Source organism: Castor canadensis, chromosome 13 (assembly GCF_047511655.1).
Source record: "Castor canadensis chromosome 13, mCasCan1.hap1v2, whole genome shotgun sequence".
In the NCBI taxonomy this organism is placed as follows: Eukaryota; Metazoa; Chordata; class Mammalia; order Rodentia; family Castoridae; genus Castor; species Castor canadensis.
The window spans coordinates 68,960,864-68,986,494 of record NC_133398.1 but is presented as its reverse complement, the minus strand read 5'-3'; the positions used below and the strand labels follow the sequence as shown (position 1 = coordinate 68,986,494).

Sequence of the window (25,631 nt, the reverse complement as noted above, 5' to 3'; positions counted from 1 at the left end):
TTGTTTTCTTTTTATATTGTCTTTCTGGGGGAGGGAAACAAAAACATTTAAAAGCAAATACATAATTTTTTAAAAACTTAAAGGATCGGCCTCACTCTGCCCAATGTTCCATAAGGTTGCAAGCAGCAGGAGGGAAGAAGTGGCCATTCTCTATTGAGAGCAAAATGCTCTCAACTGCTATCATCCTTGTCACTCCCTGTCATCTTTCCAAGATGAAGTGTGAGTTGACATTTGTCATCATCTCCTTTTCCTACCTCATTCGTATTACCTGCTGCCTCCATGGCCTTCAGAGTGTGTGACTTCATGGTGCACATGGCTATGACTGACCACTTGCCCATTTTCCTAGAGACCATCCCCAAATACAGAGTAGTGTGACAGTATATCCCCTTAGCCTCAAGGGAGCATAACACAGCGGCATACAGCACAAACTTTCATCTCGATTCCACTGCCTACATTCAGATCCTGACCCTGGCAATCACTAGCTGTGGGACAGCTAAGTAAATGACCTAACTTCCCTCAGCCTCAGTTTCCCTATTCACACAATGGAAGAATTACTACATTTGCCTCCAGAATTGTAGTGGGTGAGTTAATACATATAACCCGGGTTCTTTGAACAATTTAATGATCAGTAATAAGCCTTTCATACTGCTTGTAATTAATCAGGTGGGTGAAGGGACATTGAAGACAGTGTCCTTACTGATACTGGTTTCCGTGATTTTATTTCCAGAAACAGAAAATACACTGAAACTCATTATCGAGCATGTCTTTAGTTATACTATAGGTAAAGGAAAGTTAAATATTTTAATATGAGATACTGAATGGTTTTTTTCCTCCCTTTCACTTGTTATTCACCTTTTCCTTAAAAAGTACCCTCCTAAGTCCCATTCTGTTACCTTCCTTATTTAGGTACTTTCTGGAGGTCATGTACTAAATTTCCATCACTGCATGTTTCGTGTATATTTCATGTTAGTAATCTTCTAGAAAAAGCACTTACTCTATTTATATTTTGTATTTCTCTTACCAAACTTGATTCTCAAGTAGGAGGCTCTCAAATTAGGAGGGTCTTAATTAGACACAGTGTCATATTTTTGGTTCATTTTAGAAAATGCTACAGGGAAATGTACATCTCACTGTTGAGATTTCTGTACCAATGAAGTCAGTTACTAATATAGAAACTCAGCCTACCTGAAAAAGAAATACCACCTGTACTAAACTCCCTCCCATCATCTGTGTCCAGTGTTAGGGCTCTGACAGTTTGTGGATTAGCAGCGTACTAAATAAGAACTGCTATCTATATGTAACAGATATAAGAGAAGGATTAATTAGCTCTTTTTAAAAGTTCTTGGGTAATTCTGAGACACATGTGTCTTGATATTTTTATAGATACCTAAGGTAATTTAAGTATCTATTTATTGCTTTGTAGTCAGTGCCAGGCCTCAATTTTTTTTGTTGTTGTTTTTTAAAGCAGGATTTTTTTTTTTTAATGTGACTCCAAAGAGCCAATACTTTTTTGCGATTTTACAAATGGATTGCTGTCTGAGATAGTGCTGATTCCCATCACTTATTTCTACAAATGGTAAATTTTCTGCCAAGTAACACTGGGAGGCTTTGTTTTGAGTTGAACATGCTTTGTGTTCTGCTTGCTTAGGGGGCTTTAAAAAATCATATCATATTCTCAGTTCATATAATATTTAACCCTAAGACTATTTCTTTGAAAAGAGATTCATCCTGAATTACATTTGTACCTTTTAAAATTGCCCCTGAGATAAGATGTAAAATAAGATAAAGAGTAGAGTCTAGTGGAGTTATCCCAAATCTAGAGGCATGGCTTACAGTTAGTTAAATAAAGGGGAGAGAGAGATTCCTAGAGGCATTCTTAAAGTTGGAAGAGACTTTTAGCACTGCATGGTCCAACTTTCCACCATCCAAATGTGTCCTTGCCCACCTGTGGCAGTCATCCAGCCTCCATATGGACACTCCAGCATTAGCATATATATATATATTTTTTTTAGGAGCCAGTTCATGATATTGCAGGACAGCTCTAGGCACAATACTTATTTCCCCACCTCAAAATAAACCCAGCTCTCAGACTTGTAGCTGTTTGTTCAACTTATGTCTTCAGAGAATGAATGCATCTCATTCCGAGAACTGTCCTTTGCAGTGTTTATGAACACACATACCTAGCTTAAGACTACCTTGTTCAGGTTGAAATGTCTCACTCACTCTCTGAATGATATGTAGACCTTGGCTTTCTTGAACCACCTCCTTATAGATACATTTTACTTTCTTAATGTGTCCCATATGAAACATGGCACACAGAGCTGGAGAGGTGCTCTGATGGTGGGACAGCAGTTACCTTCCTTATTGTGAACCCCAAAATTCAGTTAACATGGCTCAGGGGCATATCCACTTTTTCTAGCTTCCTTGACACAGACCTAACTTACATGGAACATGTAATGTGTTGAACCCCTCCTGCCCTCTTCAAACATACTCACAGGGCCTTTCTTAAACAAAAGCTTCCAAGGTCAGCCTTGAGCTAAGGATTAGATTTTATATGTATCCCAGTGCAATTGTGTCTTAGTGCTTTTTTTTTTCTCATCCTTGTCTATTGATGTAACTGAATTTTTATACTTTTAAAAAATTATATTTACTTGTTTTCTTAAGGTTTTTTTCATCCTAAGATTTGATATAAACTATTGCTGCGAAACTTCTAAAGGACAGGGCCCTATGACTTACACCTGGAAATCACTGTGGGCTGACGTGAATATTTTAGTCAACCAATAATCCTTAAAATTGATTAAGTGCCAATGAACTCATATGGCCAGGTTTTCACGTCACCCACATTTATCTATCCTTTCTCAAGGTTATCAAGAAAGGCTATAACCAAAATAAACCATGTTTGTAGCCTCTCCCATCTATCAACCTAGAAACCTGCCGGAAATAGTGAAATGAGGTTAGGCTGCCTTGGTTTTTTCTAAGAGACCTCCTGCTGGTACTTAATGATGTTATTTGTCTTTGCTAAGTAGCCCCATGGCATCCAAATAATTTCTTCTAAGTTTTTACCTAGGGGTCAACATCAAGCGTAACAGTCTCAAGTTTCCTTTCTCATTTTGAAATTGGGACATTTGCTTATCTCTAGTCTGTGATTCCATTTCTGTTCTCTGTGATTTCCTTCTTATTAGCAGAAACAATCTACACACTCTTTCAGGATGTAATTAGTTTGCAACTGGACACTTAAACTTGTTTGAAGCACCTTGATATGCTCCTTTTATCAACTCTCCTATCAGGAGCGTTTTTTTCTGTCTTTATTATGCCTTGCTTTTCACATCCAAGAATTGTTCTCATTCCTGAAGAATCTGGAAGTAGAATAGAAGTCTAGTGTTCCCATTTCCTCACTCTTTGGATTGTTGGAAGATGCATGATTTGAAGGTACATCCATGAGGACCATCCCTGCTGTCTGTACAGGGTGTGAATGTTAGGTCCAGTTTTGGAAATGAATGCAGTAAAGCAGGGGGAGGCAGGAGATGCTGGCTGGCCTGTCCAATTGGTGGGTGCAGTCGTGGCACACACTGGGGCAGAAGGGATAGCAGTCACTTGGCTTCTGTCTCCGGGTTGCTCTTCAGGCTGTACTCTTTCCTAAGCTGGACATGATTCTTCCTGCCTCTAATTTTAATAATCCTGCTGGTATCTGTAGGAATGCCAACAGGTATCTCAGCTTGTTTTAAGTTTAGCTCTCCTCCCTTTGGAGAAATCATTGTTTATCCCAGAAGTATTTCCTGCCCTGTTAGTTTTAGCTCTATACTGGTGAATCTGGCCACAGGGTCCAAACTGCAGATATGTACCCTAACTCCTCCCCAAGCAGTGGAGGATAGAGCTCCGATACTGATATTACTAAACCAAGAATTCATATAAGGTGTGGAGATCTGTGAGCCCCAGAAAGTGATAATACAATGACTTCACCCAGTGTTTACAATCACTTTGGGGGAAAAATTATGTCACCGTAATGAGAAAATAGAAATATTTCATTACATTATAGCACTTTTTTAAAAGGGTTTGGTATTCTATAAACCTAATCATACCAATTGTGCTTGTTTAATTCCTATACACGATGAAAAGTAACTTGTAGCATTTCTGTCTTCTCTCCTCTCTCTCTTCTCTCCTCTCATCCCCTTCCCTCTCTTCTCTCTCCGCTCTCTTTCCTTACTCTCTTCCCTTACTCTCTTCTCTTCTCCGTTCCCTCCCCTGCCCTCTCCTCTGTCTGTAGTACTGTGAATTAAAGTCAGGATCTCACACTTGCTAAGCAAATATTCTGCCACTTGAGCCATGCCCCCAGTTCTTATGCTTTTAGTTTGTTTTTCAGTTAGGATCTCACATTAACATTACCTGAGTCTGCCTTGGACCATGGTGCTCCTACTCCCACCTCCTGAGTAGCTGGAATTATACAAGTGTAATCCCATTTTTTAATGTCTCCAGAAGGGCTTCTGTTAAAAAATGTCTAGTGCCAAGATTTTCTCTCCAAAGTGCTCTACTTAAAATGCAGTGAGGTATTTCCTATTGGGAAGAGGTTCCCACCTTGACTATCATCTTAAAGCTTTCATTCAATGGACTATTCATACAAGTGTTCACAATGTCTAAAAACAGATTTATTGCAACATACATTTGTAAAACCAAATCTGTCATTTAGCATTCTTTGTTGTTGCTGTTTGTATTTTTATTTTTTTTTAAACCAGTCAGATTCCTTACATATATGTTTCCTTTATTGGAATGATTCTGTTAGAATCTCCTTTATTCAGAAGCTGGCATTCCTATTGAAGTGTAATCTCTGTTAGTCTCAGATCATAGCACCAGGCCTCTATTTCTCTGAATTATTTTTGATGTAATCTGTAAAATGCCTAGGACTGTATTTGTCCTTCCCAGGATCTTCTTCCTTCACTACTGCATGTTCTAGTATGACCCGGTCTGCTTTGGTTTCTTTATCCTCCCCGTTAACACTGCCATGAACCTGAGGTGACAATAATTAAAGTCTTCCCAGTCAATACCTTATTTCTGAGGTGTGCTCAGATATAAAGTCCCTTTCATGTACAGGCTTCTCTCCAAGGCACCCATCCTTTCACCTCCTCAATACACTCACTCCCTGAGGACCTGTTCTCACCCCTGGCCTGGCCCAGGACAGCTGCCTCCAGTCTGTTCCCCATCCTGCTTTCTTTCTGAGGTGCATATCTGATCATGTCATCCTGTTACTTAAAAACTTTTCAGTAGCTTCCTGTGCCTGCTCAGTGATGATCAGACTTCTTGGCATAGAAAAAATAGCCTTTCACATTCCAAACCTAACAACCTTCACTTTCCAGCAAGTCTTTCCCTCCCCTCCTTGTATTTCAGACATTCCAAGTAATTTTGCATATTTGGAGTATCACACATACTTTCATGCCTCTTCTCCCCGGTTTATGCTGGCCGGTCCCTCTCCAAATGCCTCCTACTCTAAGGCAGAGAGGACAGCTGCTCTGTGGAGTACCAGGGTAGGCCATGTACCTACTGTCTCGGTCTAGAGTAAGATCTGGATAGGATGGTTCTCTCAGGATGCATCCAGTCTGACAGCTGGTCCCCTTCCACCCCACAGAAGGACACCCGCATCACTGCATTAGATATCTTCACCTGAAGAGTCTTCCCTAGGGGCCTGTGGAAGGGCTGGGACCTCAGATAGTGGCTTAGTTTTATTTCCAGTTGAAGATCACTTATTCAATGATCTATCTATTCAGAAAGAACAGAGTTCTGGGAAGCAGAACTCTTGACTGCTTAGTTGTGTTCAGAAACCAAATTGGTCAACATGTAGAACTCCTCTCCTACCCCCATGTGCTGTCTGCTGTAACCAAAGCCACTTTATTGTAGTTCACGGTCACAGTAACTGGCTAAGGTAAGTATTATCCTCACTGTACAACTGAGGGGGTGACACTCATGCTGATGCCACTTTCCTTCCAAAGATCATGCACACCCCTCACAAGTGGCTGCCCGTTTTCCCACTGCTTCCAGAGCTGTGAATGGGACTTGTGTGGAGGGAAACCAGACCAGCAGAACAGGAAGAAGCAGGAAAAGTCCCAGAGAGGTTAGGAAATCCTGAAGAAGCATGTATTTTCTCAGAATGAGGTTTCAAATGCCACCTTATGTGAATTCCTCCAGGTTGCCCAGCCTGGAAGGAAGGAGCTGGGCTGGGAGGACGACCCAGGTCTTCTGACTCTAGTGTTCTTTCTACTCTACCACAGGTGTAACGTGGAGAAGGTGCCCAGTAATTCTCAGTTGGAAATAGAAGGAAACAGGTCAGGATCTGTCTTGTATTCCTGTGTCTCTAAATACAGGTATCCCTTGTACACAAAACAAGCTGATGCATAGAATCAACCTTCAGAAGCAAATTTCTCTGGATTCCCCCCCAGCCACCCCCACTTGAAGGGGTGGGGGATGCAGCTACACAAATTCTTAAACATGCCATGCTTTTCAAGATGTGTCTTAATTTGGGAATGTCCATGTTACACACGTACATCTTACAAAGGTGGTGGGAGCCTGCCTGACCTGCAGCACCTCAGAGATGGGTTTCTGCTGCTTCCTGTCCCTTCCAACTCAGCTTCTGTTGTGCGTTCCACAACAGAAGCTAATTCCTTCTAATTGTGTGCTGCCTTGGTATAGAAGCTTCACGCAAAGCAACATGAAGCCACAATACATGTTCACGATGTTCTGCATCCTAGAGTTAATCTGGGTTGGCGTGCGGGAGCAGGTGCTGCGTCTACTCCTGTGTGTGCTAAGCTGAGTTTCAGGGTGTGACTTCTGGGTCAACCTGTCGTCTAGTACCCTACATCAATCTGTGTAACCTCTGGGTGGTGTTGCTTCTGCTGGTGTACAACAGAAGTGCTTTTCTTCTAGAGATAGTGTGAGAATTAGATGATGTTGATTGAGTAGGAGAGATGGACGGGCATGATATGCCAGGGTTAGGAATTGTTATTAACAGATTGAAAATAATAGTTCTTTCCTCCTCCTGATCAGTGTGGCTTTTTGAACATATTGATATAATGCTTTATCATACAATTTTTCAACTGATCTAATAACATCCTTTATACTAGTATTTCCCTAATCAGTGTAGGATCTAATCTAGGGCCAGAAGGAAACAGAATTGAGTCTATAGCCTTTATTTCAGAATGAATCTGATCTCTGGTTATGGTATATTCTCTAAAGAGTTAAAACATGTCTATGTAGAGATGAAACTGATGGGCAAGAATGTTGATTATTTATACTTCCTATTGCTATTTAGTAAACAATGAATTATCCTAGAAATCAGACACACAAGCATAGTGCTTGTAGGGAACCATGAAGAATTGTGCTCTGTTTTTGCCATTATGAGAAAGAATTCAGTCTGGATTTGAATTTGGGGATTGAAACAACAAACACTTGAGTTTGTAAATTTAGGCAGTTTAAATAATGAATTGAGTTGGGCAGACACTTTCACCCCCATTACCAAGATGGCCTAGTTGGTCTGTTGGTACGAATGGCACATCTCAGGCTGAGTGCCATCCCCTGCGAGCAAGGGGAGATCTGAGCTCCATTTTCCTCTGCCCCTCTTCCTCTCTTCCATCAAAACTCATGTGACCATGAAAAGTGGATTAATAACTTTAAAGGCTATTATAAGCCCCCAATGTCATGCCTGGGCTTTCTGACAGTAGATGATATAACTGTATGCAGTTAGGACCTAGAAAGATCCACTTTCACTAAACATGCATTTAAATACTGCATAGAAGCATAGCAAGGGGCTGGGGCACTTGCTTCCTCAGAACTCTTTGGAGACTGTCTCTTTCCTTATTGTCCCCTTTTCCATAAGCCTGCATTGATGGTGTAGTGTTCAGAGGTTGTATTATGATGAATTAACCCTTCCTTCAGAGCAGTTTTTTTTTTTCCTTATTTAAATCCTTTCTTCATGTGTTCAAAAGCACTGAGCATTTTCTTTGTCAGTCTCTGGGTAAGTATTGAAAATGGGAGAAAATGAATAAAAAGGAATGCCTTAAAGCACAGTTGGAAGGACCTATATTAACGAATAATACAAGGACATAGGGTAAATTGGTATATGTACTAGGTAGGAGAGATGTATGGGCAGAAGTAGGAAAAGTTAAAGTCTGCTCATGGGTGCCATAGGAATTGCCCAAGTAGACTAGGACTATTGTAAGGTGTTGGAAGTGAATGAGGCAAAGGTGCCCAGTCACATGGTTATGGGCAAGAAGAGGCTGCCTCTAGAGCCCACACAGACCTCTCTGTGACTAGGACTTCAGGTGAAAGGAAGGAGACTGTTGGGAGCAAGGCTAGAGAGGCAGCAGTGTAGATGCCAGAGGCCTCAAGCACCAAAGTGAAGAGTTTGAGTGTTACCTTCTAGGACAAGGGCCTCAAGGGCAGTCTCCATGTACCAGTGACTGTCAATACCACGTTGAGGAGACAGATGAGGGCACAGATGAGTCCTGGGTGAGGGATGCCTAAATCAGTGCCTGGTTATCTGTTGTGGGGAGAGGAAAGGGAGAACCAAAAGAAGGCTGTGGAGACATGGTCACATTCATGCTGGGAAAAAGCACTCTGATAGTGTTCTAAGATAGAGAATGAATCTTGGCATCCTTTAGAGGATATTGGTAGGTGAAGGAGGATGCAGCCTTCAGATGAGGAAGTAGTGGTGGGTAGGAAGATGAGGTGTGAATGATAAGACTTGGGTCAGACTGGAAATGAGAGGGGACGACTCAGATAACTCTTAACCCTCTTGCCTGAATGATGCGTGTCATTTACCTGGGTATAGGTGAAAGGAAAATCGGTGTGGGTGGGGCATGGTGTGTGTGCACACGTGTGCATGTGGCCCAGCCACACATCACTTCAGGACCCGAAACCTCTTCTCTCCATTGCTATTAACAGCTCTTGATGTTGTGATTATGTTGTTAGTATTGACCGCCCCTTCAGGACCAGCCAACAAAGTCTTTTAGACCTTTTAGACAGTATTTTTAGCATCCTTGGTACCAAACATTCTTGTATTTCTTTAAGTAGGGGAGAGAGTCTACTGTAAGCCCAAGCACCTTTCCAATTATTAGTTCTAATTAGATTACAGAGAAATTGCCATGAAATAGCAGTGTGACCAAGTGGGTACACTTTGAGGAAATTCGAGTTCCAGGCGAAGAGTTGTTTTTCATCACTTCTCTGTAGCAGGTACTCCAGACCCAGCATAGGGCTGAGAGTTTGTCTTGTAGAGTAGCAGCCTAGGAAGGTGACAGCCTAGTGCTCTGTCTGGGATGCTGCGTCCCAGAGGGTGGCCTTCCAACGCTAGTCTTCTAGTTCACTCTTGGAGAGTTCCAGTTCAGCCAGATTTTCTGGGAAGCCTTGCTCTAAAGCTAACTGTTTAACTTTGTTTTTGCACAGTGTTTCCCAAACTCATTTAAGCAGTAAACTCCCTTTTAAAGGAACACTGTTATAATCCAGTACGCGATGTACTGTGGAGCACACTTTAGGAAATGCTGAATTAGAATTCAGAAACTGCATTTAGACCAGGGAGAATCTGCTCTAGGAAATGTAGGTTCCAGTGCTTTATTTTGCCCTCGTTACAGATACTTTTACTTCAAATGTTTACTGGAGCAGGCTGCTGTGACTCCTGGTTACTTGACACTTATTTATGGTACTCAGCCAATTTTGCCCACATAGAGCAGGTGGTTAGCCCACAAATACACTGAGTCCGTCTGCTTTCTGAGGCACAGAATGCCGCCTCTAGCTTCCAACATTAGCCTGACCCTACAGTCCCTCTCCCCAGGATCTCTGCCCCTCAAGCTCCAAGCCAGCACCCACACGAATGACCCGTCTCTGGGAAGGAGTAATAACCGGAAATAGCAGAATGGATGTTCTTATAGGTCTGATAAACTGTTTTCAAAACTTCTCCATAAACGTTTTGATAAAAAATGGATTGATCTAGAAGATAAGATGTTGTATATATCCCTGTATGTTCCTGGGAAGAGTCTGTCTCCTTTAGATTAACTCTTCATGTCTTAAGAATTTACTAAAATGGCCATTGCAGGGAAAAGCAGTACTCTGGTACCTGCCATGACCTATCACTTAAATAAAACAGCATTTGGATCTTGGGCACAGATGGAGAAGAATTTGATTTTGTTTGCCTGTAAAGGCTTTGTGCTTTTGAGTTTGGTCACAATTCAGTCAAAAGCTTTGAAGCATTTTTACTATTAAAAAGTGGAGACACAGCACAGGATCAAAGGACAGAATTTCACTAGAAGGGAAGGTCTGCTCTTACAATTTGAAAGGAAGGCATCTCTCAGAGTCATGAGCAGTTTTCCAGGATGAGGTGGTGTAAAACTAACAATTGACTGGCCAGCCAAGCAACAGGCCACTTAGCTATCCCACTTAGACAGATGAACAGTGAGAATTCCATATTTTTACCTACTGTTGTGAAATGTCAAGTGAGAAAAAAAGGGTAGGAAACTAGACATCTTCAGCCAACATTTCTAAAAGTCAAGTGACAGGCAGTAAATCTACTCAGAAATGTCTCCTCAAAATGCTTATCAAAAAAACAAAACAAAACAAAAACCCAAAGAAAATACTCTCTGAAACTCATGTCCTTTTACAAGCACCTCTGCTTGCAGTAAATGCATTAAGAAAATTCTGAAGAAATAACTAGGAACTTTGTACAATAATTATTAAGATTGCAATGTCTTACATAAAATTTTTATTGAATTCTGTTCCTTTTTTTTTTTTTTTTGGCTTTCTTGGTAACACTGAAAGGTGCCAGTTAGTGAGACATGCTGTTCATGGTGCTATAAATAAAAGTTGATGATATGACCCTTACACATCATTTCTCTAGAGAAAATAAAATTTGATTTTTTGACTTATAGCATGTTTTCAAAGAAGGTGACAATAAAAGTGTTGAGAACTATTTTATGGATAATTTGATGGTAAATTACATTTGATTATAAATCTTCATTTTGTGGCCTAAGATACACTGTTATTAATGTGTGTGCTTTGGCATATCTCCTCTGGATTTTTCTTTTTTTAATGTTTAAAAAGCTCAAAGGTGCATTACACTTACAATTTTACATCTTGAGGATTTTTTTTTGTTTTGTTGTTTGTTTTTTAAAATGTCATAATAGCATTTTCCATTCTTTTACAGCACACGGCTTTAGACTATAGTTTCCTATTATATGACCTTTCCCCAATCATTAAACATTTTGGCTGGTTTGTTTTAAATAATCCTGTGATGACCATCTTTATGTGTACATTTTTATCTGTGTTTCAGCCTAGAGTATATTATGGAAAGTGGAATTGGACAGCAAGAGTGTGATTGTCTTTAAGACGTGCGTGATGTCTCTCTTGGTGCTTTTCTTACTGAGTGGAGAGAGCCCTTTACCTCTCTAACATGGTGGTGACCTTAACCTTCTATTAGTCTGATGCAAACTCATTTTTCTTAATAACTGAGGAAGATGATATATATCTAATGTGCTTTCCTGACCATGAGGGTGATTTTAACAGCTTCCACTTCCACTGCCTATAACAGGTTTATCCCCACCCTGCTCTGTTTTGCTGTTACTTACCTACTTCAAGAGCTTGGGAGGCCAGACCTAGTTTGTTAGGAATTACCAGTCAATATTCCATGAGACCCAGATAAGAGAGGTCTTAGTGAATTTGGAGAACTTGTGACACCTGTTCTGTGACTGGCTCAGGTTTCTGGTGTTCTGGATAACAGGGGTGACCACTGTGGTCTTGAGGAAAATTTTTAGTAGAGAATATTAAACTTCATAGGAACCTGATCCTGGAAAGTGACAGCATGCTGTCACCTACTGCCCTGCAATGTTGCCCTAGTTTTCAAAGTTGTCTTCCCAGATGACTTCCCGTGTTTGATTCCTTTAGGACTGTAATAAGTTTACTATAAAATCCTTCCCACACAAGTGAGTATTCTAAATCAAGACATCATTTTCTTGGAGAGAGAAGATAGTTACACTTTTTTTTACCATTTTTACCTTCATTGGCTAATGTAAACAGAACTTATTTTGGCTTCAGTTAAGACCTCTTTTGCAGAAGTATATATTTGAAATTGTTGTCAACCAATCAGCTTAGGCAGGGTGAAAAAGAATAAAATGGGGGAAAAAAAAAAAAAGAAGCGTCAACCAGTGTCAATCTTCTTGCTTTGGACTTGTTGAAAGAAATCATTGAAAGACAACAGCCAGTATTTTTGGAACAGCTTTCTCAGTGAGCCTGTTTTTGTCAGGCCTGCACTGCTACCTAAAATGTAGCCTTCGATAGAGCTGGTATTTATGTGAAGTGTGTACTGTACGCAGTCCCCATTTTAGAGTCAGAGTAGGATAAATGAGGAAATGCAGGGACGTTGTCTTCAGATGAAACCTAACAAATCTCAGTAGCGTGTGTGTGAACCGTGCGTGCAGGGTTTGCAAACCACCATTTACAAGTGGAATGAGGGGATTGTGCATCTCACACACGTGACATCATAGCCATGTCCCTGTGCCCATTCACCGTGGTAGAGAGGAAAGGTGCTTGCCTACCCACCCCTATAAATACTCTGTCCAGTGCAATCCTTTAAATTTCTTTTATAGGTTACACTCGTCCCTACTCTGCCCCTGTGTCTTAGCACAGTCAATCCCTAGTCTGAAATACGTCACTGGTCAAAGTGGATCTGAAATCCGAGCTGTCTGTGGACTCAGGAAGGGTGGTCTTGCTTTTGTCACAGGAAGCAGTGCACTTTGAGGTAGTAATTTATACTTAGGCCTTAAATTGTACAAAATAACATAATGGAAAATACCTTAGGGTAGGAGAAGTGTTTCAACAAAATCAGATTACCTCCTACAAACCATTGTTCAAGTAGTCCATTGTTCTATACTTAAACAAAAAACTTTGTGCATTGAGAAAAAAGTTTGAAAAGGTATATTTAAAAAAGCTTTGCTCAATTCAAGTTTGAGAAGGAAATCCCAAGAATTCAGAGCTCCTCAGGCTTCTTCATATTTGTCTCGTTTTGTTTTAACTTGTATTTTGAGGGGAAAAAAGCAAATTACTGTTGCAACCCATTAGCAAGTGGTCTAGCTACCTCAGAGCATCTCCTAGGTTACTTGAGAGCTGGGTGCTACCCAGGACCAGAACTTTCCTTGCCTGAGCTGCCATCAGAGCCACAGTTCTGGCAGGAATGAGGGGAGGGTTTGATGGCATGTAAAATATTTACCGCCTATAGGAAGGAGAGGAAAACCCATACATGGAAGGATAGAGTTCTGAGAGGTGAGGTACACGGTGTTCCTGTGATTAATATTTAGAATTTCTTCTATGTTCGTGGATCCTGGATGGATGGATCAAAAAGTCTCTGAAGGGGAAAAAGCATAAAGAACCTTCTAGTCACACAGGGGGAATTGGTCAGGGTACATGAGGATGCACAGAAAAAAGTGGGCTCCTGCCCAGCAGAGAAGGTGGTTAGTAGAACAGGCTTTAGAGAGCTTGGACAGCCAGACTGAGATGTTTGAAAGACGACGGAAGCAACATGGGCAGAAGATAACTTCCTTAGATAGCTCTTGGACCCCCCTTTCGCCCACACACTCAATTCTTAGGAGGGTAAAAAAGAAAGTGGGGGATAGGAGTATTAAGTCCAGGAGACTTTGTTTTTGAAGCAGAGTAAATTTATTTCTCATTTTACAGTATTGGCACTAAGTGTGAGAACATTCAGCTCTCCTGTTTATGAGCACGGGTAACACTGGACTTGTTTCCTTATAGGGTCTACAATTTTTAGGGCCTAAGGACAGGGAAGCTAGAACAAGACTGCCTTTGCCACTTTGCCCCCCTTGAAGTTTTATTACTCTCTAGGTCTATAGTTCTTCTTTCTTATTTCACCAGGAGCACAGTTGAAATTAAGAGTATGTCCCCATCACAGGTATACAAAGCCAAAGATGTGCTTATAATCTGTCAATAGAAAAATGACACCATCTGTTGGCAATGTAGAAAATGACACTGAAGATGTCACTGAGGGTCACAATTACAAAGAGGTCTGGCATTTGGGTTGATGCTTGGTTATAAAGAATGCTAATTATAAAGAAGTCCTTGGTAGGCATAGAAAAATGATCTATAAGTTCTTCTCATTTCCTTTCATATGACCCATTTCAAAAAAGTATAAATCTCAGAATGGTAGAAAAATGCACCAGAAGTTGTGGCTGTTTGTTGAAGGTGATAGTAAAGAGTTTTTGTCATATACCATAAATCATGGAAGTACAAATACATCTCTCCACCTGTGATAGAGATGGGGGTGGATAGAGGGTGGTGGTGAGGGGAAGAGAACAGCTTGTTTCTTGCCACAGCCTATAAGTCCAATTCCCTAGTATTCTGTGGTCTCAAACCTCTTATTTAATACCTGATTTTACCATACATGCATTAAAAAAGCAAAGCAAAACAGTGACCCAATATAACAGAAAAACTCGCCCATCCTTTGACAGAGGATTTTCGGTTAATTTATGCAGGTCCTTTGCACTCCAGCTTTTTCCCCACTGGTTGCTAGGCAACCATTTGAGTTACTGCGCATGCCTTTTTATGATAACTGTCATTATGATTATTTTTTAATTATACAACTGGGACCACGGATTAAAATGGCATATTGTCACCGGTGCTTTGCCACTGCCTCTGAGCATTCCCGCACACTCCTGCAGTCACCTTCCAAAATTTACATGAAAATGATTTATCTCTTGATGTTTCTGGCTTCACAAAGGAAATAGAAATGGCACCGTGAGGGGAGTGAGATTTTTGTGACAAATGACTTTCCCATGTATCAGGAGCTCTTATTGATCTGGGTAGGCCAAATCAGATATTAGGATCTTGAACCTAAATTATCTTTGTTCCTTTAACTATGTCTGCTTCCAATATTAAGTGATGTGAAAGGCTCCTATTGCTTTTGCAGCTTGTGTTTAGAGGCTTACAAAACGTTAGGCACTTGTAACTGTTAAACCTGCTTCTGAATGAACCCATGATGAATTTGGGAGGGGGGTACAGCACTAATCCTAGACACAGGAGGCATCCACATTGCCAAGTGCATTTGTTCTTTTTTTGGCCCAAATTGCTCCATACACAGAACTAAGTGCAGGTAGGTGAGATGAAGGGGTTCCTCTTGCAAATGCCAATAAAGGTAATGTGTGGCTCACAGTATGGACAGTACTGTAAAAAGAGTAAGACTGAAAAGATTGTCACTAGCTATGTGCAAACGCTTTTCAGTTGGGTCACCAGAGCATACTCTAACATGCTGAGTTTCTTTCTAAATATAAAGTGAATTTAAAGACAACGGAGTGTGGAAATAATGTATGTGTACTTTTATTTAACCAACTCTTATTTATTTTAAAATGGAAGTTTCGATTTAATAGGTTATTTAAAATATTTCTATCACAATGAAGAGAGAGATGTGCACATCTCGTATCATATGTGTGACAGAAGTGGAGACCTAATTGTGTTTTCAAGTCATTTGAAGTTAACACAAGGGAATCTAATCTCCAACGTGGTTGTGGGATTTTCTTCCATTTAAACAGCCCCATGCCTAGATGCATGGGATGTCATTTGCTTTGTTGACATTTTCTGAAATAAAACCTTTACCGAGGAGTGCTTGATCTGGTTTGTTTCTGTTTGTTTCACCCATCCTGCAGTTCAGGGCGACAGCTCAGTGAAGTCTTCATTCAGTTACCTTCCCGGAAAGAGTTACCAGAATACTATGAATTAATTAGGAAGCCAGTGGATTTCAAAAAAATAAAGGTAGATATTCTGCTTATTAGCTTTATTCTTCAAATAAATAAAGAAGACATATAAATGCATTGAGGTGGGGTTGAGCAGTGGCATACCATGTGCCCATGCATGCCCAGGGCATGCCACAGGAAAGAAGGCCTTTCCATGTTTGTTACTTATTCTGAGGGCTCATATTATATTGTGTTTTATTAAAAACCTATCAGAACTGGCCCCCTCCAATTGCTGCTCTTACTTCCCATCTTGTGCTCCATCCCCACCCTTAGCAGGTAAAAACCCTGGGAGGAGGGCAGTCTTTGGTAATGAGCCCCCTGAGGTTTGGCCATGCCGTGAAGACAAGGAAAAGTGAGCTTTCTTAGATACTGATTATTGCATTTTGCTGTTCCTCTTCTTCCCTCCATTTTATCCAAAATTTCCACCAGGAAAGAATTCGTAATCACAAGTACCGGAGCCTTGGCGACCTGGAGAAAGATGTCATGCTTCTCTGTCACAATGCACAGACATTCAACTTGGAGGGATCCCAGGTGTGTCTCGAGTTCTCTGAGGAGATTCTAATCTCAAACATGCCTATGTTCTTTTAAGTGAAGCATTTCATTTTTTACCTTATGAATCATTGCTCCTACCCTAGCAAAAGGAAAACAAAAGGCCATATTCTGGGGTATGTGTGTGAATAAATTGAGGCTTTGGCATTTTCAAATTACTTTTGTGCCATAGCTGTGCAGCCTCTGCTCATACTTGTCAGGCTTTCTTTAAGGTTTGTCTTCCAGTTACAGAGTAGGAGTTCAGGTAAGCCGGTTTGAGGTTTTGCGAAAGGCTGCAGTATGGTTTCTGTATTTGTAGAAACTGTATATTTGATTATATTTACCTTCATTTTTCTGATTATAATCTTGTATCAGGACTCAAAAGTGCTATGATTTAAAACAAAACATAGGGAAAAAAAAAACCTGCCTCTAATTACTGTCAAAACAATCCCCATTGCCACTCTTTCCGTTCTCTTCTCTAAAGTTAGCAAGTCTAAGTGTATATAAGTAACACTGTATTTATTGAAATAGCAGGGAGTACACTCCCACTTTAATTTCATCTCAATTACTCTCATCTTTTGTAGAAACTCATTTTTTCTCTAATTCTGGCTTAATACTCTCATATCCAATGAAGAAGGGACAACACAACAATCAGTGTGTCTGCCAATCAACCCAATGTCAAACCACCATTAAATTCTGTAACCTCTTTCCTAATCTCACTCTTATGTCTGTTCCATTCACCAAATTCAAGAACATGAGAATCCTCAGAATGTACACTGAACAGAATCTTATTTCCAGGTTAATAGTGACTAATAGCCAAAACAAGGGGGTCTTAAAAGCAAGCCTTCTGTAATGGAAACACCAAAGAAAGGAAGTCAGAATCAACAAAACAGTTTTTTTGTGAATGATAGTTTATTGTAGTCTCTTTGGATAGAGTTTTGCATTCGTTATGATATTTATCCATTCCCTCTCCAGTCCCACATACTGTTTCACAAGAGAAGTGTAGCAATGAATGGCTCCTGACTGGTTTCTTTCTCAGTCTATCCTGGGCACTAATTTGTCTTTTCCTGCCTATTGCTGCCTTCCAGGCTTCGAAGTTCTCCATGTGCTGTCCGAGTGAACTAAATGGCTGTATGGGATTTTCTGCAGTGGACCCCTACCCTCACTTCCTGCCATTCCTCCAGATAATCAGATGATAGTCCAATCAGATGATTCCATAAACAACTGCTTCCCACATGCATATCTTTTAACTTTTTATTTTGAGGTCACTAGATTCACAGGCAGTTTGAACTGTTTACATCTTCATGAGCTAGTTACATCTCATGTGGCAGAATACCATGTCACAGCCAGGAAATAGACACCGACATAATAATCTCAAATGTATCTTTTTTTGTTTCAGTACTGGGGCTTGAATTCAGGGCCTACACCTTGAGCCACTCCACCAGCCCTTTTTGGTGATGAGTTTTTTCGAGATAGGGTCTCGTGGAACTATTTGCCCAGGCTGGCTTTGAACCATGATCCTCCTGATCAGCTAGGATTAAAGGCATGAGCCACATTTTTCTTATTTTTGCCTTCCCACCTGTTCATTCGTGATCCTTTCTCACCCTTAAGGTCAACTCTGATGTGTCTGGCAAATTTTGTCCTAGTAGCCCCACAGTGGGGCCACTACAACTACAAGTTGTAGTGGGGCAACTACAAGTTGCCATGTCCCTTTGGTTCATCTTTACAGTCAAAGAATATGTTCCTAGAGAGAAAAGGCCATTCTTTTTTCTTGATAAAAAATTGTTATGATTGGGCTAAGATGTAGCTCAGTGATGGAGTGCTTGCTTAGCATGTGTGAGGCCCTGGGTTCAATCCCAACACCAACACCAAAAATTTCATCTTAACCATTTTTAAGGCTTCAGTTGAATAGAATTGATTTTACCCACAGGGTTGTTCAACAGGTCTCTAGGACTTTTCCTGTTGCAGAATTGATACTTTGTGCCTTCTCCCCTACTCAACCCTGGGTGACTACTCTCCATGAATTTAACTACTTCAGATACCTCATATAAGTGAACTCATCTAGTATTTGTCTTTTGATGACTGGCTTATTACTTCACTTGGTATAATGTCTTCAAGATTCACCCATGTTGTAGCATGTAACAGGATTTCTTTCATTTTCAAGGTTAAATAATACTCCACTGTATGTGTGTGCCACATTTTGTTTAGTCATTCACCTGGCTGTAGCTAATTCGGGTTGCTTCTAGCTTTTGCCCAATCATGCATTTTAAGATCATTGATGTGCAAATATCTCATGACCCTGTTTTTCACTTAGATTGTAAACCTACAAGTGATGCTGGATCATACAGCAATCCTGGACTAACTTTGATCTTTATATCTCTCTCAATGACACCTACCCAGGGCTGTGTATCTGCATATTGTTCACTGGATGCTGGCACTGATTAACTTAATATCGGGAATAGCATTTTAAAGACAGTTTCTTTGCCATAGTAGCATTTAATAGAATTCAAATATGAACTATATCAAGAATATTGTATTCCTCCATCTCCTCCAAGCACACACGGTTTTAGCTTGAAATGAGTTTAGCTGAATTTGGACTTGCTCTTTTGAAAATGTGTGTCTTTATTTGGGTACAGTGTTTTGCTGTTGGGTTTTCAGGTAGGCATAAAAACCAATGATGCCATTTCTCCTAACAGTCACATAACATAAATCAGGAATGTTGCATAAGGAATAACATGCTGTGATTGTGCTTCTGGGTGCCTCAGCTTTCAGTTTTTAATATATGCCACTTTGACCATCTAGATCTACGAAGACTCCATTGTCTTACAGTCAGTGTTTAAAAGCGCTCGGCAGAAAATTGCCAAAGAGGAAGAGAGTGAGGACGAAAGCAATGAAGAGGAGGAAGATGAAGAAGAAGAGGAGTCCGAGTCTGAGGGTAAGTCCAGGCACCTGACTCCTGCACTTCCTCCCCTTCCCACCACAGAGATGGTTCATTTCCACAGATGCTGATAGATGAAAGTTGGGAAGATCTGCATTCAAGCCCTTAGTTTTTTTTGTCCTTGTGGGTAACCTCAAGCCAGATACTCACCCTCAATTTCATAGTTAAGGAAGATGAGCTTTGTACTGGTCCAAGCTCATTGTAAGTGCTCTGGGGATGTTGCCTTGGGTTGTTAGTACAATGTTGGCGTGAATACTTAGCACAGTGGTTGTGACAGCTTGAACAGTGCAGATTGCTGACCTCCACCCCAGTATTTCTGAGTCAGTAGACTGAGGATCTACATTTTTAACAACTTTCCTTCCACAGGATACTGATGCAGCTGAGGTCACACGATAAAAATCAGTGCTTTTGAAAATAACTGTATGATCCTTTTTATTCATCACAGTTTTAGGGTTTTTTTTTTTAATGACTATTTTCCTCATCATGGATTTTATTGCATTAAAATACTTGCTGCTGCCCTGAATTTTATATCCAAGATGAGAACTTTAATATTTCAGAGGTGAAGGACTGTCATTTCATTTTACCTAGGCTGGCAGAGTGACTCAAGTGGTATAGCACCTGTTTAGGAAGCTCAAGGCCCTGAGTTTAAACCCCAGTGCTGCCAAAGCTTACTCTTTTTACCTAATTATGTTTTCCTTACCTTCTCTTAATACATCCCATTAGTTATGATCTGCATGTAAAACAACATATACTTACTTTTAAAAATGTGTAATTCCATTGTCCAATATAATTTAACTTTTTGAGAAGCAGCCTCCTAGTTTTCTATATGTATTATAGCATACTTTTTGTACATGTGAACACTTGTTTTTCTGCATCAAGATACATATAAGCACTAACGAATGTACCAAAATGTATTAATTTTACTCTTTGAGTCAGACCATTTCCATTTTAAACAATGCTGTCTTTGTACCCTTCTTCCCACCCTTATCTGCAGTCAGTATTCTTGGTGATTCTGCCTTTTATTTCTTTTCACTTTAATCTCTCTAAATTTCATGCTAGTTTTAACATCGTAGCATTTGATGAATAAGTCTATATAATCTATCTAGGTATATGTTTATTTCAGGACCAGATTCCTAATCTGTTTTCAAATAAGGGCCCTCTTCTCCTACCCTTCAAATAGGGTATTTTCCCCTCTCTGCTCTGAGAGTTGGTGTATTAATTTTCTATTGCTACTGTGACAGAGTACCACAAACTTAGCAGCTTAATACAACCCAAATTTATCACATCACAGTTCTGAGGTCACAAATTTGGTCTCTGGGCTCAAGTCAAGATGGCAGAGACTCCAGGGAAGAACCCCTTTCCTTGCTCATCAGGGTTGTTGGCAGAATTCAGTTTATTGTGATAGGATCCAGGTTCCTGTTTTCTTGCTGGTGGCTGCAAAGGGGGCCATTCCCAGCAGTGAGTAGGGGTCTTTCTCCGGTTGCATCTATCTGACCCTCTCTTAATGAGTAATGTTGTTACAAGTCCCACCTGAATAATCTAGAAAGCTGATTAGCAACTTGATCCTTTTTTCCATGTCAGATAACAGGTTTTGGAATTAGGTCATCTTTGGGCTTGGTAATTAGAACTTTTCAGGGGTACATATGGTGGCATGATAAAACCTGATAAAGCTGCCTCTAAGGCTCATCTGATAGTTTGGCTTACGAGCTTGCAAGGTATCATTTCTGGAAGTATAAATCCATGTGCACACAAATGTGATAGCTTTAGAGTGTCCCACCTTCTGGTGCATTTAATTACATTCTGGGGGATGCACTTAACTTTACTACAGTCTTGTGCCATTTCACACCTTATAGGGATTTCAGTTTCAAAATTTTGCAATTCCCAGTGTAACTAGTTCATGGCATCATTGTTTTAGAGTCCCCATCTTTATGCATTTCTGTTAATGGGCCTTTCTGTCTACAGTGTTACATTGTCCTAAGTTTCACCACCTAGGCCCTCCATCTATGAGATATCTTGCCTGGGAATTCTGCTTGGGGTACTAGGATTAGCCAGCTATTGCCCCATTTGGCATGGGGTAAAAGGGCACATGCAACTTTCACGTTCAAAATAGCCCTGTTCTCATTTCCCCCAGTGCAGGGTGTTGGGGGGAGGATTTCAGGGGTCCCATAAAGTTTGAGGACATCATGTCCCTCCATTTCAGAATCTATACCTAAGTGCCTTGAGACGCACCAAACATGCTATTGTAGTCTGAAAGAGAGACTCATGTTCTCAGTGACCTTGGCCTCAAGTACTAAACATGGTATCTATGGCTGCCTGTCCCAGAATAAGGCAGATTTCCTTTGTTCCCTGTTTCTCTGTTATAGCACTTTGAACTCTTCCAAGTGTCTTTATTTTTATTTTCAGATAGCCCTGTATGAGTGTTGTCTTCCTGAAGGCTAATTAGTAGAGAATTGTTAGAAATTTATGTGGATGTTTGCACCAAATTCTGGCAAGATAGGTTAACAAATGGTATTATGGCAGTTTTGTTTCTACTGGCAGAAAAACTGGAGACTTCAGTCCTCATCATTGATACTACAAATAAATTGTAGTATCGCTGATAGATAATGAGGCAAAAAGCAAGGTGTGGAATAAAAGTGAAGATTCTCTTGTAATAACTACATAAGAAACTTATATGTGTTTATATATACATATTTAAATTCTTTGTATTATAGAGATCCAATAGAATTACACACACTGAAATAAAAGGTATTTGCAGGTATGGACTACTCTCTTTTTTTTTTCTAGAAATAATCACCAGAAAGAACTGGGGAAAAGGAAGCTTTCAAAGACCCAAACTGAAAGTAAAAACAAGACATGCCTTTCCACTGTCTATGTTGTTAAAAATATTAATCAGCTAGTTATCTACACAGTATAATTATTCATTTTTAACCCTGTATACCTATTTCTATTGAATATAAACTCTTACATAAATGACTACACACTCATAGTCCCTGTTCAGCCATCAGGAAAAGACCTGGTCCTCCCCTATCCACCCCAGGAAGTCTGCTTCACTTCCCTCTTGTTGCCTGTTTTGCTGTGACTATGTAACTGATCTTCCAGAGGATGGGGGCGGGGGAGGGGTGGTAAGTAGACAAGACCAGGGTGAACAGGCAGGCCAGGAAGTTTTGGGTACTCTGAGGTGTTGGGTTTGTTATCTGCAGGTAAGATCAGTTTACTACCTGTAAAAAGACTTCCCTGTGAATCCTCACTGGTGTCTGTTTTGTTTGTGTTATAGCAAAAGCTGTTAAGGTGAAAATCAAGCTTAATAAAAAAGATGAGAAAGGCCGGGACAAAGGAAAAGGCAAGAAAAGGCCAAATCGAGGAAAAGCCAAACCGGTTGTGAGTGATTTCGACAGCGATGAAGAACAGGATGAAAATGTAAGTGCGCTGGCCTGGGGAGAGGTGTCTGTCCCCTCTCACCCAGTGATATGAACAGAGCTGTGTGATTTAGAACAAAGACTTTCGGTCTTTTTAAAAAGCTACTGCGTCAGTTTCCCTTCCCTTTAGAAATCTTCCCATCTACTGACTTGCAAATACAGTTTCTTCATGGCCAGTTAATATTTTTATATCCATTACACCTAGCATGGTACCTAATATATAACAGAGTAGATAAAACAATGGTTAGAGGGAAGAATGAGAAAAAGTGTTGTGGTTAGAGTTTTTGGATTGAGTTGCTACCTGAGGTCCATATAATTATATACAGAGAGGTGTTCTTTTTAGTATTTGGAAAAGGGAGTTTTTATTGCGCTATACCCTGAAATAGGTACCTTCTTATAAAGTGCATACTTGGTGCTTACGTTAGTGTCATGAAGCAGATGTCACTCTCAAGATATTACAGAAACCAGTTATGCATGCTTTATTCCAGATCATGGAGCAAGTAAATGATTTGCAAGCCCAGAGGTTTAACTCAGTCTAAGGCACTGCCCCTGCCTCTTTGGTAGATGAGTGGGCAGAAATTTCTACAGTACCCTCACTTCTGTTCACCTTCCAGAGGAGCTTGGCTTTCCTCCCGCCAACATATTTTTCTTTCTGAAGAGATAATTTTCCATTAACACGTTGTCACTCTGGTCTGAATGGAAAACTCCAGGATTATAATATTTTCCAGTATATCTCAAATACCATGTTTTCATTAGACAACTTACCAATGAGCAGACATCAAATGCATGGTAATTTTCTTTTCTTACGAATTTTCTAAAACAGATCTTAGAAAAATTATTAACCATAATCTTTAGCAGCCACAGTGAAAGACAGAAAAATAACAAGCATAGCTGATGGGCATTGCTTTGGGATTTTCATTTCAGACGCCCCCTCCTCCGCATGGAGACCATCCATTTCTTTTAAGAAGTTGTCTGTCTTTCTACAGAAAGAGATTTGGAGCATTAACTCTTTCCAAAATGTCATTTCATTTTATCTTTTTCCCTTTAGGAACAGTCAGAAGCAAGTGGAACTGATGATGAGTGATCCGTACGGACCTTTTTCCCATGGTAGAACTGAATACTTCCTTCCCTCTCTCATTTCTTCCCAGTGAGCTCACTTGTTCATTTGGACACTGGGTTGTTTCTACGTCATCATCATCATCTATAAACTAGCTTTAGGATAGTGCCAGACAAACATATGATATCATGGTGTAAAAAAACACACAAATATTTGTAACATATTGTGACCAAAATGGGCCTCAAAGATTCAGAGATTAAAACAAACAAAAGCTTTTGATGGAAAATATGTGGGTGGATAGTATATTTCTATGGGTGGGTCTAATTTGGTAATGGTTTGATTGTGCCTGGTTTTATCACCTGTTCTGATGAGAAGATTTTTTTGTCTTTTGTAGCACTGATAGCCAGGAGAAGCCATTAAAAGCCACTGGTTATTTTATTTTTCATCAGGCAATTTTCAAGATTTTTATTTGTTCAGTATTGTTTTTTTTTACACTGTGGTACATATAAGCAACTTTAATAGGTGATAAATGTACAGTAGTTAGATTTCACCTGCATATACATTTTTCCATTTTATGCTCTATGATCTGAAGAACAAATGCTTTTTGAATTGTATAAGATTTTATGTCTACTGTAAACATTGCTTAATTTTTTTGCTCTTGGTTTAAAGTTTTGTTGAAAACGCTATTGAATATTGCAATCTATAGAGTGTACTGGATGGCTTCTTTTGTCGACCTGATCTCCTCTGTTACCAATGTGTATTGTCTCCTCCCTAAAGTGTACTTAATCTTTGCTTTCTTTGCACAATGTCTTTGGTTGCAAGTCATAAGCCTGAGGCAAATAAAATTCCAGTAATTTCAAAGAGTGTGGTGTTGGTGCTTTCCTAACCTAATAAACAGATAATTTAGCTCAATAAATGTTGCCTCTTGTTTTTGAGTCCTAGGGCACTAAAACCTGTCGGTCTGGTGGCTATGTCTTCAGCTGGGCAGGTTCTTGCTACAGAACTTGTGGGTGGGGGATGAAGACATCATTATTTCCTGACTCTTACCTATTATGATCATATAAGGTCCATACTTTATATTTGATTGTCTTGTTTGTCTTTCTTAGTACATTTTGTGTGTGCATGTGTGTGTGTCTATGGAACTGAGGTTTGAACTTAGGGCTCTGTGCTTGCAAACAAGGCACTCTACCACTTGAGCCATTCTCCCAGCCTAAGTATATATATATATTTTTTAAACCAGCCCAAAAACTGGCACATCCTTTCCTAAGGAACTGATAATGGCAGGATCAAAATGGAAGAGTTCTCCTTCATCACTAATGAGTAGGTGAAAACCTCCTTTCTTACAATTGAGAAATCAGGGATCCTTGAGATTATAGTAGAGGGAATTGCCAATGCTGAATCTTACTTTGAATCTTAATGAGCAGAAACAGAGCACAGTCCTAAATACCAGCTCTCATGTCTGAAATTCCAGTTACTTTGAGCATTACAGACTGTTGCATTCCCCTTCTTGGTTGGCTTGTAGTGCTGTATTATTTGTATTTGCAATATTACTGACTGCAGTACAAGTAGAGACTTCCATCAAAGAATATGTCAGATTAAGTTTTATTACTGAGATGATTTAGTATCAGTTCAGAGAGAACCCTCTTTCCCTGCTTCCATTGCTTTATTTTATGTGCTCTTTACAATCTCTTCTTGGCTTCAGAAGCATTGCTATTCTAAAGCCATCAAAAACATTGCCTTCATGGTTTAAGATTTCTAGAGTGTGAGAATGGTCTCTGAGACTGCACTTACGTTGTTCTCCCTGACTGTAGTGGAAGTTAAAGCCATCGTACTCCATCCTACTCAGCACATGAATCATTTGTTTGTCCAATGTATCCATGGTGTATACACTATCCACCTATTAGTCATTCAGTACCTGTCAACTTTCATGG

The 25,631-nt window shown here is 40.0% G+C and overlaps 1 protein-coding gene across 8 annotated transcripts in view; it reads left to right on the top strand.

Annotated features, from left to right (window-relative positions):
- Window positions 1-24,561, top strand: part of Smarca2 (SWI/SNF related BAF chromatin remodeling complex subunit ATPase 2) — a 166,467-nt gene extending 141,906 nt beyond the window's left edge. For 6 of the 8 annotated variants that reach the window (XM_074051961.1, XM_074051965.1, XM_074051964.1 and 3 more), the window contains exons 29-34: window positions 6,258-6,311; window positions 15,675-15,780; window positions 16,191-16,292; window positions 19,092-19,224; window positions 22,502-22,644; window positions 23,692-24,561. In XM_074051961.1, coding sequence (XP_073908062.1) covers window positions 6,258-6,311; window positions 15,675-15,780; window positions 16,191-16,292; window positions 19,092-19,224; window positions 22,502-22,644; window positions 23,692-23,727 — 574 coding nt within the window. In that variant the 3' untranslated portion in view covers window positions 23,728-24,561. The remainder of the gene's footprint in view (window positions 1-6,257; window positions 6,312-15,674; window positions 15,781-16,190; window positions 16,293-19,091; window positions 19,225-22,501; window positions 22,645-23,691) is intronic. The other 2 variants (XM_074051968.1, XM_074051969.1) reach the window with 1 other exon arrangement.
- The last annotated feature ends 1,070 nt before the right edge of the window (window positions 24,562-25,631 follow it).